This window comes from Anopheles cruzii, chromosome 3 (genome assembly GCF_943734635.1).
Source record: "Anopheles cruzii chromosome 3, idAnoCruzAS_RS32_06, whole genome shotgun sequence".
Lineage (NCBI taxonomy): Eukaryota > Metazoa > Arthropoda > Insecta > Diptera > Culicidae > Anopheles > Anopheles cruzii.
The window spans coordinates 84,597,459-84,611,742 of record NC_069145.1 but is presented as its reverse complement, the minus strand read 5'-3'; the positions used below and the strand labels follow the sequence as shown (position 1 = coordinate 84,611,742).

Sequence of the window (14,284 nt, the reverse complement as noted above, 5' to 3'; positions counted from 1 at the left end):
ACAAAACAAACCAGGAATGCTAGTTCTTCTCAAACCCCCGCCGATTACCGATACCATCTCGCTCTACGAACCGTTTCCAGCGTCATTATGCCAGCCGCCAGGGTAGTAGAGTTTGTTTTAGTCGTTCCAATTCGGGCGCCAAAAATAGCCCGGCAAGGATTCCTTCACTGCAATGATGAGAATTAAATAAATACCAACGCAAACCAGCGTGTCTTATAGATCAAAACACTCGGCCACGTTTTAAACTTAGCACAATCACTTCCTTCCTTCTAGGCATCGCTCTATCGATGCAACTGCAACTGACTTTTTGCTCCGTAAAAGAATAGTTTTGCCAACTGGCTGTCGTCTCTGGCGTGACTGGGAGTTACTATCTTAATATTCGTTTCCGGGTTTGTATTGTTAAACATTGTTTGCCTTGCGTTCTATTTCAAAAAAATAGAGGTATGAGAGTTTTTGTTTGTTTCGTTAGATTTTTTCCTTGTAATCGTTGTAGAGCAAATAATTTTGCACTGTTGTATGGAACGTCTATTACCCCCTTGTTTGCTTGCTCAGTGTGTGTTTGTCGTGTGTTAATGCCATTGTTGTGCACTGTACTGTGCACTTCGTCGTTCGTTTCGGTTCCTTGAATTGGTGCTTGTTCCGGTTAGCTGTGTTTGTTGTTGGCTGAGGTTGGCGGTTGGTAAAAAATGGGAGTGGATATGTTTCTAGTCTTTGTTCGTTTGCCTGTTTGCTTTAAATGTGTCGATGAAAGTTAACTGGTAATAGTTTAGTAACCGGCCTCTGGCAACTGCGGGAACGCGTGTTTCGGATAAATTAACGTCTTTTTTGTGGTGATTTTTTAACTTTTGCTGGTTATAGGCAATCCGGTTTCTCCATCCGGATGGTTGATAAAAGAAAAACCTGTGGACTAAATTGTCAACCGACGGTTCTTACGATGGCAATGGTAATAGGGGAAGAAAACTATTACTCGCTTTATACACGGTGGTGTAACTCGATTTGCACTCACGCAGTCTCCCTGACTTTGGCGGCTCTCTCCCGCGCGCGCGTATCACCATATAATGGCCAAATGGTACTCGTTCGCACACTGTCTTCACTACCATACACATATATGCTGCCATGCATTCCAGTACCGTTCAACATCACTCACTCGCTACAGTAAACATTACACATCCCACACATCCTTACACTCTAGAGGTCTTACGATTAAAAATGAGTTTAGTTACTTAGCTGTGTTTTCACTCTTTCACTGAAGGTTTGTTGTTTTGTTCCTCTTCTTAGCTCCTTTCTGTTTTGTCGCTGCTTATAGACACATATGCACTCTCCCTATCTCCCTTTGTCCCTCTGTCTCTCTAATCGCTGATTGGAGGTGAAGAATAGTAGTTTAGTTCCTTAAAAACAGCGTTTCTCTGCTGTACAATTTCGCGGTTTGAGCGAATCATCCTGACGTGCCTAACGGAGGTTGGCCAACGTTTTCTTAATTCGCAGTGAGGACAGTCGTGCGGCAGGATTTTGGTACCAGCATTCTTTCATCACCTTCGAGATTGCGTGCAGCAACTCGCAACCGACCCATCGGCTCGGTATGCTCGGTCGCTGCTGATCCATACAGACCACCTGGGAATAGAGGGGCAGCGCACCACAGAGAATTGACCGGTTAGCAATCCCGAGAAACAGGGGTAAATGTAATAAAAGCAGCCCAGGTTACCTTCCGCATTTCCTCGATGGTAGGATCGGGCTGTACCACGTCGAAGAAAGGCAGCTGATATTCTTCGTACGTGCCATCAAAGTTACACCGCCGGGCAATTTCCCACAGGACGAGCCCGAGCGCGTACACGTCCGCCCGTTTGAAGGAATCGAACTGATCCGTGTTGATCGTTTCGTCCAGCACCTCCGGTGCCATGTAGCGCTTGGTGCCGACTCGGTGCGTCGATGGGATGTCCACCTTGTCGGTGCTGACGATGTGCCGCACGGCCAGCCCCAGATCGCCTATGCAGCAGGTGAGGTTCGATTTGACCAGAATGTTCTTCGACTTGAGATCCCGATGGGCGATGGCCGGTTTGCCGCGCGTACCGACGATATCCATGTGCAGGTGGGCCAAACCGGTCGCTATCGAGTACGCCATCTCGAGCACCGTGTCGGGGCTGACGCACCGTGAGGTCAGGAAATCAAACAGCGAACCGTTCTCGTGGTAATCCGTCACCAGCCACAGCTGCGTCCATGTACCGTTATCTGGAGCGGGAAGGAAGAAGTTGTAAAACCGAGTAAACGAAAGTAACCGGACCCCGCGTTCCTTTACCCTTATTGTCGGCGGCAATGAAACCGAGAATGTTCTCGTGACGCAGCATGATCGTCTGGTAAATTTCGGCCTCTCTCGACCACGAGCACTCCTCCCGGCTGGAGAAGATCTTTACGGCCACATTTTCACCGCGCCATCTACCGCGCCATACCTCGCCGAAGCGTCCCTTGCCGATCACCTCCACCAGCTGGATCTGACGAGCGATCGATCGCTGCACCAACAACGGCAATCCGGCTGCGGGAGGAAGATAGAAAGCGAGCGAAATATTACAAACCATTCCTTGATTCCCTTTCCTTAACAACGGTCTCACCTGATCCGGAACCGGAGGTGGTCATCTCTATCAGATCCTGGATGGTGGTGTGCCCATTCAGGATCGGATAGCTGGCACCGCACACGGAGTCCTCGGGCAGGATCTGACGGGCGCCACTGTTGCGCTTACGGCGCCCAAAGAAGTACGTAGCTCCGACGAATGTCATGACGAGCAGCAGGAGCACCGTCACCACGATCAATATCAGGTGCAGCTTACCCTTATCCTCTTCCGGTGCTGTAGTGACGTTTTGATGTGTAAGTGATCGGGAACGAAAGAGTGTGACCGATTAGAAACTGCAAAATGCCGTCCGCGAAGTAAAGCACGTCGACAACGGAAAACGGCAGTAGAGAATCGTCGGCGGCTATCATTTTCTTCACTATTGGCACGGTTGGTTAGCGCTTAGTAAGGGGGGCGGGTGGTCAAAACAAGTAGCGTGCAAAAAAGCAAAGTTATATTAATGTTTCGCTGTTTTACTTTCGCAGGAGGAGGATCACGGAACCGGCCGGAATGGTTCGGCCGAGCAATTTTCTTAATCCCAAGCTCGGTGAGATTAAAAAAATCCTCAAACTTATTTCGGTCGGTTCCGATCACCATCTTCCCGCTGGTGGCAGCGAAGGTACGAACATAGAACTAGACACAACAAAAACGTCCCACTACGGTACGTTCATACAACACAGAACAGGACAGAGGGGACAGGCAGATAGAATTAACGAGCAGTATTTAACTAGCAGCTTAAGAGTAGACGTTAGAAGGGGTGTGTGGCTTGAATGCGACCAGTGCTACAGAGAGTGAGAGAGAGAGGCAGATGTGCAAATCCAATTTGAAGTTAGTGAAGCGTTAAAATCTGAAACCATCGCAGGAAACAGGAGGATTAGTATCATTCACATGTGTTTACTCGCTACGACGCGGCAACGACAAGGACGCTGACGACAACGACGACGACGATAACCACCATCACCGATATTATGGACCCAACGCGCGGTTTAGACACCAAGCATGAAAGCATACAAACTAGCCACAACCATAATATGCTACCGGAGGGATGACACGACAGGTCAGTAATTCTACGGAACAAATCATCTAAAAAGTGCAAAATTGCAAGCCAACAGCAGCAGCAACTACGCCAGGGTGTCACTAACGAGACAGAGAGCAAGCGAAACATGCGACCAACATGCGAAGGAGCGTTAGGTTTGCCAAAGGAAGCCCATTCTGGAACGGCGGCAAAAGCGAGAACTGCAACATCGTGGGGAGGCGGCACAAAAACACCGAAACCCAGGCACTACTAATCTACCCTTCGTCGCGCCACCGCTTGACTGGAGCGGAGCGTGAAAGCTGTGGAACGAACGGGGAACATCATCAAGTACGAGATTTATCCGCGTGAAATGTTTATTCGCTTAGAATGTTATATTATTTTTTTCGTTGCGTCGTTGCCACTTTTATACACTCGCCGCGGGAAGGCGGCGGCAGATTGGCCAAATTTTAAGCCGTAAAGAAGGTTTGTGTATTTTGTAACCCTCCAGAGACCCCGTTGTTTATGTGCACACCACACGGGCTTCCTCGAGACCTTATTTGGTGGAAAATTTCTTGTCAGTCTTCTAGGCGTTTTTTTGTAGATTGGCCCCACCATCATGAAGTGGTGGTCACCACCCTTCTTTTTGGTGCGTTGGAAATCATAAAACACCAAGCTGGATAGTGAGTTTCTGTGTGCCCTTTTGTGGAAGCCGTAACATCGCTCAGCTCAAGTTTTTCCACAAAATGCAAAAATATGCATCATAACCCAGGGCTGAATGCCAAGCGGCGACTCTATGCGAGGATGTAAATTAGTTTGCGGACCAAAACGAACACCCAAAAGTCAATGCCGCACTAGAGGTGGCGACAACAGAAATGGAATTAATGTGCAGAAATATGTTTAACATAACCGATTCTTTTGTGCTCCCAATCGACACGCAGCTGTTCGCAGCGATATGATTAATCTCTTACAAAACCCTTTTTCCGATGGGATGAGCGCGGCCCATTAATGCAACAGCAGAGCTCGCGGGCCAAACACCGTGGACTGGAAACTGGAACTAGCCAACACCGTAAGGCGATTCGATATTTTCTCGCACAATTGCACGGTTTGTTGCTCGCACAACTGGCCGTGCCTGTTCGTGGGGAGGTACATCGTGTTCCACAGGGTGTTTTCTGCTTCCTGCCCTAGAGACCTCTTCTGGGCTGGTTTCGGCTGAACGATTTCGCAACGGACGATAATCTGCTACATGGTGCTGCTGCTGCAGGGCACCGGTTAGTGTGCTGCTATTTATTCAGCATCTTAGTTTTATTATCTCACAAGTTCTTCGCTACAGCTGGAACTGGGGACGGGCGCCCCAAAAAGCAGAGCCAAACTTTGACAAACACATAAACTAATAAAACCGAGCCGTGCATAAACAACGTGCGCAGGAGTTTTCCGCCCCGAAGAGCACTGTTTCGGTGCCCTGGGCACATAAACTGATCCAACGAAAAAGAAAACACGGGTAGCGTGCCTAGAGGGTAGTAACGTCACAGGGTAGAGGACACCACCAAGAGAATCTATGATCTAACGACGTTCTACTTTCACCGAGGAGTAACCAAAAACACGGGGAGGCAACAGATACATCCGTGATTTGTATTGGGTGCGTGAATGGCAAAAGGCCATTGATCGGTGCGGAAAAGTCGGTTCGCTTGTTGTCAGCCTTAAGCAAACCAAACGGAGGCATTCAGTTCACAAAATAAATGGGTAGCAAACTGAAAAGGAAAGGGCTTGAAAAGGAAGCACACATTCTGACCGGCTCGTTTAGAGCGGAAAAGCTGAAACTATAGAGCAAACATGCAAACAACAACAACAAAAAGTGGGTGGATTAACAGCACCGCCTAACGCACGGTGGATGGGAAAAGTGTGTTACGAATGGCAAGCATCGTCGGCAGCATAGCATGTTCTCCGCCGTTGTGGAGGATACGATTAGGGAAAATAAACTTCACACACACGCTAAGCGGTACTGCGCGGATCGATAACGAGCGGCTCATAATCCGTTGGCCGCCCGTACGAAAATTGCTTATTAGTATTCGGATCGTAGCATAAGTGACTCGGAAACTGTTAGTCTCGATCAGTCTCGTTCACTTGATGATCACTTCATTATCTGTGGCCCTGGCACCGAACACACCGAAGCTTCACAATAAATCATCATCTCACTCACGGGCAGCATAATCGGTTCTTGACAAACCCATTCTTCAAGCATCCACATAAAACACTAAAAGAAGTGCCTTAGGCCACCGGGAATATGGGGTCCCGGTGCGTCACGATGTGTAAGAGCTTTCTAACTGCGGGCTGGCTGTGTCCCGTGATTGATGTGCTTACCACCACACGATCCACATGTTTTGGGGAGCACAATCTCCGGCGGCGGGGGTGGCCACCAGACAAAAAAATGAGATAAATGATACCATAAAGGCAACCTGACGGGCCTGAATGCAGGAAGCGAACCTCACGAGTGTAGTAAGCCCGCAACGCTACAAGAAACAGTGGCCGGGCAGCAAGCCCCGGACCCCGAAATCTATTCGGGGAACTCGGACACGGGCGTACCAGTGATCTGAAAGTTTCTTATTGGACATTTGTGGCGCACTGATGGCACTGATGGTAAATTACTTGTTTGCTTTCGCTTTTGCTTGCGCCACCCAAAGCGCTACTTTGCATTGACAATCCGGCCAGTAACTTTCGTGCCTGAGAGTTCGAAGTTCGTTGATACGGTCATTAGGGAAAACCGCTTAAAAACATGCTTACGCAAGGGCCAGTGCCAGTCGGCGAACGGGAAAAGGGGAAACAAACAACATCGAGAACCGTGGAACCATTTTTATGGCCGATTACGAACCACCAACGGCGGCATTATTGAACGCTGAAGCTTTCGCTAATACGACTGTGTTTCGGTGGCGGAGGGGGACAAGAAAAGATTCACACACGCCCCGTAAGACAATTTTTGGCCAAGCATAATCTTCCACCTCGCGAGGAGAGCGTGCGCGGCGACGAGGTACAGTTCCCCGGAGCTTAACGGAAAGAAAACGCTGAAACAAACAGGTTACATTTGTTTCTGGTCGGTGTGTTTTGGCCGATCCAGAATCGTCCTCGCCCCTAACGATTATGGGGAAAAGTTTTGCCGGGAGCCCGAGTTCGTTTTATGCTAAACGGTTCACCAAAATCACCGAGGCGGCGCTGGGGACCTCGAAATGTCCAAAAGAAACATAAGCACACGCGCAAAACTACTAATGCGTATGCTTTCGTCTGTATGTTGTTATAAGTGTGTTGAGGGAAATCGAAATCCAGTCTTTGGGGGGCCTTGAACCCGGGAGCCGAGTTGAGTTCTATTCCCCACGCTAGTAATGATGGTGCCCTGGCTTACGGGGCCTCTTAAAAAATCGACAGATAGATGATCTTTTGCCTCTCTCAAATCAACCTCCATTCGCTACCCAGAAGCCACCTTCTGAACCAATCCGCATCCGAAAGTACTCTTAATAATTGCCTGCAGCCCATTACCCTACGTCAATGATGAATATGTTCGGCGTCGATAACTGATTTCTGTTTTGGTAAATGGGGCCCTCATTAATTTGCAAATATTTATGCTGCCGCCGGGCAGGGGGAGGCCATTAGTTCTCAGCGCGACATGCTCGTCGGCCAACCGCGGCCGTCGTCGAGCCGTCTCGTCACTTGCCGTGAACCGGGACGACGAAGAGCACAGTGTGTTGTAGCAGCAGTAGTTTTGACAAATGGGACCTCGACCGTTCCCGAGACGCAAAGTGTATCGATAAATATCTTGCCTTGCCGCGACTGAAGCCCGGCCCGGGGACGGATGGACGGTGAAAATGTGTTAAAATGTGTTTCTGCGGTTGGACCGTAGCCTGACGGCAACGTCAACAATGCGAAGCCAGCGAAGGCAACAAATATGGAAATAAATACGCCAAAGCCGCCCATATCTCTGATGGGCTATTTTTGGCGCTGGCACCCGGTAATCAATAAGCACCGCGGGCGGAGGTGGTTTTGTTGGGGTTACATCCACCGGCCGGCCACCACCGAAATGGCTGGGCAAACAATATTGTGCCACGAACTGTGAAATAAGGTACTTGTGCTCTGACGGACATGGGGGCGCCCCGTTATCTAATGTCTATGATCGTTTGCCGAATGCCGCCGACTTTCGGTTCCTTACGACGCGCGAACCGTGTCTAAGCTTTTTGACTAATTATAGCGATTCGGTTCACTAATATTCTGGCGACCTTCTCGGAGTGTGGCCCGCTCGGTAATTGAAGGGTTATCCCGCGCCGCAATGGGGCACGTGGGCGGCCAGGTTAATGGACGATTTTCGCAACGCAAAATGACGGCTGCTAAAGGCTGAAATCATCATCGTTGGTGATCGGCGAGGAAGCGCAGACACAAAGACTATTCCCCGGTGGGATCCGGGTGCCAGAATGAGGGACGAATCGAGAAGGACATGCGGCAAAAGTCGTCACGCATATCATCGTCAGCTTCGGGGGGAGATTGTCGTTTTGCCTCCATGGAAATCCTCCAGACGACGCCCGACGGTTTGTTTAGATGGCGCGACGGAGATGACAGCTGTTGGCTGGACGATTATGGATTTATTGCGCATTGTTTTGCGGAACAACCAGCGAGAGAGCTTATGTCGGGCAAGCCGCCGATCCCCGCGGGCGATTTATTATTGAATCAATGGATGATTTTGGTGTTCCTATTTGCCCAAACACACACACACGCACCCAAACACGCAACGTAAACACGCAAGCTCAGTACAGGATGAGAGGCCCCAACGGATGAACTGTGTCCCCACTGCCCGGGTAGATGGCGCACCGCTTCGACCAAACTATGGACCCTTTTTACGAACCACACACAGAACACCACACAAGGACAGGGGATGAAAGAGAAGTGGTGAGAGTGTATAAATACTAATGGTGAAAACAATAGATACGTACAGTAGAGGAAGGTTTACCCCGATTAGGAGAGTGGTGACCAGAATGAGAATTAGGATCACCTCGGTGCGGCGCAACAGAGAGTACAATCCGTAACCAGGCGACGAAAGGACGTCATAGCGAGACAGACAGTCAGACAGACAGACCACACACTCTGGCCGCCGCACACCAGAGCGACCGACCTACCCGACCACAGGAAAGTGAATCCAAACCCACAACGACCGCGACCACACCCCGCCATCCAGTCCTCTAGCCGAGTCCGAGCGTGTCGTGGGACCCGTCCGACGACTGCGAACCGGCCGCTCTGTCTCACCTTTCACGTAATTGAAGACGATTTCCCGGTTGCAGAAGTCACCGTCTTCGCAACAGCCCATGCTGTGTCGCTCGCTGGTGATCTTTTGCCGGCACCAGTACGGATCATGCTTCAGCACAAGCTCTTTCTTCTCCAAGCACCTGCCGAGGGGGCCATATAGCAACGTCCGGGAAAGCAATCCGGAGAGGGGTTCACGCACGTGCACGGGAAATGGAGAGATAGAGCCCCCCGGAAAGAAATGGAAACACACTCTGAGAGCTTGCGGAAGGTGGCAGGTTTAGTTTCCGAGCACCACGCGGCGAAACACGGACAAAACCCCGGGGCCACTACTACCTGGTATGACGAGAAGTTCGATATGATCGCAGATGATGGGTGGCAGATGGATGATGATGATCCCCACGTGAACATACGCCGCCCAATGATGATGATCGTAATGGTGGTGTGTGAGTGATTGAATGCGGCGGAAGACGGCGGAGTGATCCGGGATCCGGAACGTAAGAAAGGCTAGTGAACGATCGCGGCTGGTGATGATGGTGAGATGTGATCGTGATCTCCTCGTGAACATACACCACAAAACCGGTTTTCACCACCGAATGCGTTGCACCGAAGATCCGAATTATTAGTTCTTTAGGCCTGGGCGCCCCCTGAGAAGCAGCGATTTGTTATTCACTTTTACTACTAATTAACAGTCTTTTGGGGGGGATTTTTATCATAAGAATTCAACATTCAATTCATGGATTAGGGCTACTCCTGAATCTTCACTCACTGCCGTTGAAACGTGAAGTTTACGTGACGGTGACGCTCATTAAAGCCACCGCCGTTCGTAATCGTATTATTAAAACATTGAACATCCCGTTGCCGCCAGCTGTTGTTCGAACCATTCGTGACGCAGGATACATTGCGGTTCGTCCCCCTTCGGCCGAACCGAACCCGTAAAGTCTATAGCACACTAATTAAAGTTCGAAACATTTAATGGACTATTAGCATCGGGATGGGACACTCTCTTGGCTGAGTAGTCCCGGGGAGGAGAGACAAAAAAAAAGCATGAATCGAAACCTCTTCGGGCGTCGGAACTTTCGACTGCCAAACGGCATCACGATGGCCCTTCGAGGCAACAAACATCTGTTGTCTTTCTCGGCAGACGCCCCATCGGAAGCAACGAACTGCCGCGTCATCTAAACTATGAAAATAATTATGCTTGTTAGGATGTTTTCGAACGCTGCGTTCTTGCCGCCGGCCATAACACGAGAACTTGCACCGGGGAGCGCGCAAGATGGTTCCCCCGCCGAGCAAAGCGGGTGAGAATCTGCGACGCAACCCATCGGAATTGGGGATAGCGCGCCTAACCTAGCAACATCGCTTCGATCGCCAGTTTCTATTGGTTCAATTTGCATGTACAGTGTGTTTAGTGTGACTGGCTGGCAAACATGCGGACGCAAAGGAGACAAAATAATAGACCCGGGCCGCCTCTAACCTACCACTACCGACTGCACCGCTTTCTACGCCCGGTTATGTATCGCCGACGCCGCCACCACCATCAACTGTTGTGTACACTTATACATATACGTCTTCATTTCGAATCTTATCATTAAATTTATGCGCCGGTAAAGTATTTCAAATTTGAATTTTATGGGCAGCATCAGGCGTTCGCACGAAACAAATAGGCCGCCCAGCCAACCGGCCAGCCAGACGGCGTAGAAGTAAAACAAATCGGCTCGAGCAGCCCCGGCTGGGCCGGCAGCAGTTGACTGGATCTAACGAGCGAGACAGACGCCGGTAACCGGTAATGAAATCCGATCTCGCAGCCTTAGCCCCGGATGGATCACGCGGAACATCACACCAAACCAAGCCGCGCCGCGCTGTGTCACTCACTCGCTCCAATCTCGGCGCGCATGGGAGCCAACCGTCAGGAACGCGACGCCGCCGCCGCCGCCGTCGGCTGGCCAAGGGTAACAAGAACGAATTGAAATTGAAATTACGAATCACTTCCTTCGAAAAGGGGCCACGGTGGACACAACCGGCGACTGGCCGGGTGACAATGCCCCCCCCGGTACACTTTTGTCTTATCATCGTAACCACTTCTTCGTCGGTCACCAAATCCACCGTCGGTGTGTCCGCTCGACTTCTTCTACTTCGGGGATCGTGTTGCTGCCCTTTCGGCACGTCTAGACAGATCGGTAACAGATGCATACGCGCGCATCATAGCACAGCTGCTGCTGCTGGCCTCTCTCCGGATCCGATTATAAACCAATAGATTATTCATTGGGCTGCATTGGGTGGTTGTCTTTTTATCCAGTTTCTAACCTCAAAAAGGCCAGTCACTACCTGGGTGAAAGAGACAATGTTGCGCGGAATCTCAAGATGACAAGCCGGAGGTTTCCGTCACCGACAAGCAGCAAATACATTTGGGGCAGTTCTGGGAAAGATGATCAAACATAGTGAACTGGCGGAATCGTTCGGGATGCCATCAGGAATATTAAATGCAAATCAGGCGCCTTCTAATACCAATCAACAATTAACCGTAAAAGGTCGGAATGTGCTGTAAAACCAGTTCGTTTGATAGGCCCTAGAATCATCCCTCAGTTGCTCTTTGAACCCATTAAATTTCGACGCAAGGCAACTAACTGAGGTTTGCCATGATTGAGTCATTACCGTTGCTGACGATGGCGCACCACAGACTGGGCGCGTCAGCTTCCGATCCGTCGACCAATCGGAAGCTTAATCTCTACTTTTTAATTACGTACCTATGGTGAAATTATTATTGAGCGATAAACGGTAATTAGTTGTGTTTTGCCCCCGATATCTTATCAGCCATGGCTATCGCTTCATAGCGGTCGTAATGGCACACTCATATAACACAAAGGGCTTGATACGAGTTCAATCTTGGAGTTGAGCTAAATTTGTTGCTCCATCAACTGGTGCTGGTGCTGGTCGTGTGTTGGCCCACAGGACAGCGAGGACAGCGAGACAGGTGCTGCCAAAGCACAGGTCTTCAGAATAATTAATGTGAAGAGCGGTAGAGTCAAATCCGGAGACGGAGCCCAAAATCTTCGATGAATAACGTCCTTTAAACGAGGCCGAGGAGGGGCCCAGGGAGAAAGAGACCGTTTTCCGACAATCTTTATCATTAATCTTTATCACCGTCGACTTCTTCGGCCTCACGCACGCTGTGTTGCGTCGCGCAACGGGTTTAACCTTGCGGCGGCGATGATGATGACATTGCGGGGAGTCATGCGTCACATGCACGCGCGTCCGACCGGCCGACGGGAACAGTGTGACAGTGAACGAAAAGAAAAATTACCATCCATAACACCCGACCCGACCGACCGACGGACGGTGGCCCGCCCTACGAAATTACTCGGGGTGGAGTGTGGAAGCAGAACGAGACGGAGATCAAAAGGCGCAAGAAGGGTCAATCCTCTCTGTTTTTTTTTTATATAATTTCTTCTCTAAATTATCCGTTAGTTGCTGAATAATTCATTGATTTGGACGCTTATCTTTACCTTACAAAAATGCACATTAAAAATGCTTGCAACGCTCTTGCGTGAAACACTTTTCGAGGTGTGTGGCGCATGAAAAAGAGATAATCCCCGATATGATGGGGTCTTCGCCCTATCCACGGGTACGGGGCGGCGGAGTAACACATACCGAGCGTCGGAGTCGTCCAAGGAAAACCATAATCATATTAATAAACATTTATATCAAATGCAACGCATCGTTTCCATGCCGCGCTCGAATCGCTCCGAGAACTGTGCTTACATTCGTTTCTCTCGATAATACTCTGGCCCGAAAACTGGGAAAAATAAATCCCCACAAGTTCAATGTACCATTTCGATAATCCGCGGATTATACAGATCCACTCATACGATAGGAAGATCTCTGTTGGAACTCTCTAGAACTGAAGAATATTTCAAAAATAATGCTTCGAAAAATTCCAGAGTCAACTAAAGAATGCCACTTCCCTCGGGGGGGATCGACCGCGCACGGCTGTGGCCGACGCGGCCGACCATCATGATGATCTCACACATCCCGTTTATTGATTTTTATCATCGCCATCGCCATGGCTTATTACTGTTATTACGATTATCGACGTCATCGTCAACATTAATCGATTCGCGTCCGGCCGATCCGGAACCTAGGGCGATCGCGCGACCGGACGACGGATGGTTCCCGGTTGTGGCTGCTGCTGCTGCTGGCCCATTTCACGCGCCTTTTATGCGGCTCATTTGCATGCGACGATCGGGTTTCGAGGTCGTCTCGTTAACTTTTATCACATGGCAATTTTTATGCCCAACCTTATTTATGGCCGGTCGGGCTCGGGCGAAACTTTCCCTACCTACGGTCCGTCGATTTCCCAACCGTCTTCAGAATGACATTTCGAACCACCAACGACGACGACGGAAACGGAAACACGGTGTGTGCAAGTTGGCCAACACGATTGCCGCCGCCAGCTTTCGTGGGTGGTGACCATTTCGAGTGGAAGTTATGTTTGTTCGCCCCGGCTCTGTGACAACGTTGTTCTCACAGATTGGTGGGGGGACCATAATTTGGCGAACGCCGCGCGGAATAGTTCTGGCGATCGCATCTCGCCGCAGCCATTTGGCTGGCTGGTGGCGCTCGTTTGGAGCAGTCAATTTTATTATTTTACGACGAAATTTTAATCTTTGTAGCACAATACAAATTATGCGCACGGTGATCGTGTATTAAGGAAACTCGTAAAAAGGAGCAGCTCGCTTGTTAGTAGAGTAGTTATTGATCAAACCCGACGGAGCCAACAGGGATCAGTTGTTCAGAAACTAACGGAAAGCAAGAAACAATAACCCGAATCGCTGCACGAAAAACTTCGAGCAAGAATTCACGTCAGCTGTCAATCACCAAAGATGCGCCCCGGAAAAAAGGTCATCGGACGAAGGGAAGTGAAAACAAATGAACGCACCGGCCGCAACCGGTGGTCTTTTCTTGTCTGGGCCGTTGACTTCGGTGTGTGTGCAATTTGCTGTCAAGGAAATTCAACTCCACCCGTGCCCGGACCGGGGGATCAATGCGAGAAACACAACATCCTTTCCATCAACAGAAGGAGGTCTCGAAGGGTTCTTCTCGGCTGGCTGGTAAAACTATCCCGAACTAAATAGAATTTTAATCGAACTCGGCGCGGAAAACCCTATCTATACTTCCTACTTCAAGTACCCTACCTTCAAGTACCTTTGGGTTGGCCCCGATAGCCTGATCCTTCCACGATGCGATGGGATGCGAACCACTTTTCCTCGGGTTGATCTGTTGGGGTACACCCGAACCGGTTTTTGACGCAAATGGCTTTAACCAAAACAACGAAGACGAACGAAAAAAAGGAGCGCAGAACTCACAAGGAAACCATCCCCGCTTGTCGGCTGCA

At 49.9% G+C, this 14,284-nt stretch overlaps 1 protein-coding gene across 1 annotated transcript in view; it reads right to left on the bottom strand.

Annotated features, from left to right (window-relative positions):
* Positions 1 to 1,449: 1,449 nt before the first annotated feature.
* Positions 1,450 to 14,284, bottom strand: part of LOC128271178 (TGF-beta receptor type-1) — a 42,206-nt gene continuing 29,371 nt past the window's right edge. Inside the window, exons 5-8 of the mRNA XM_053008619.1 lie at positions 2,604 to 2,837; positions 2,294 to 2,527; positions 1,703 to 2,226; positions 1,450 to 1,611 (exon numbers count right to left, since the gene is read on the bottom strand). Coding sequence (XP_052864579.1) covers positions 1,450 to 1,611; positions 1,703 to 2,226; positions 2,294 to 2,527; positions 2,604 to 2,837 — 1,154 coding nt within the window. The remainder of the gene's footprint in view (positions 1,612 to 1,702; positions 2,227 to 2,293; positions 2,528 to 2,603; positions 2,838 to 14,284) is intronic.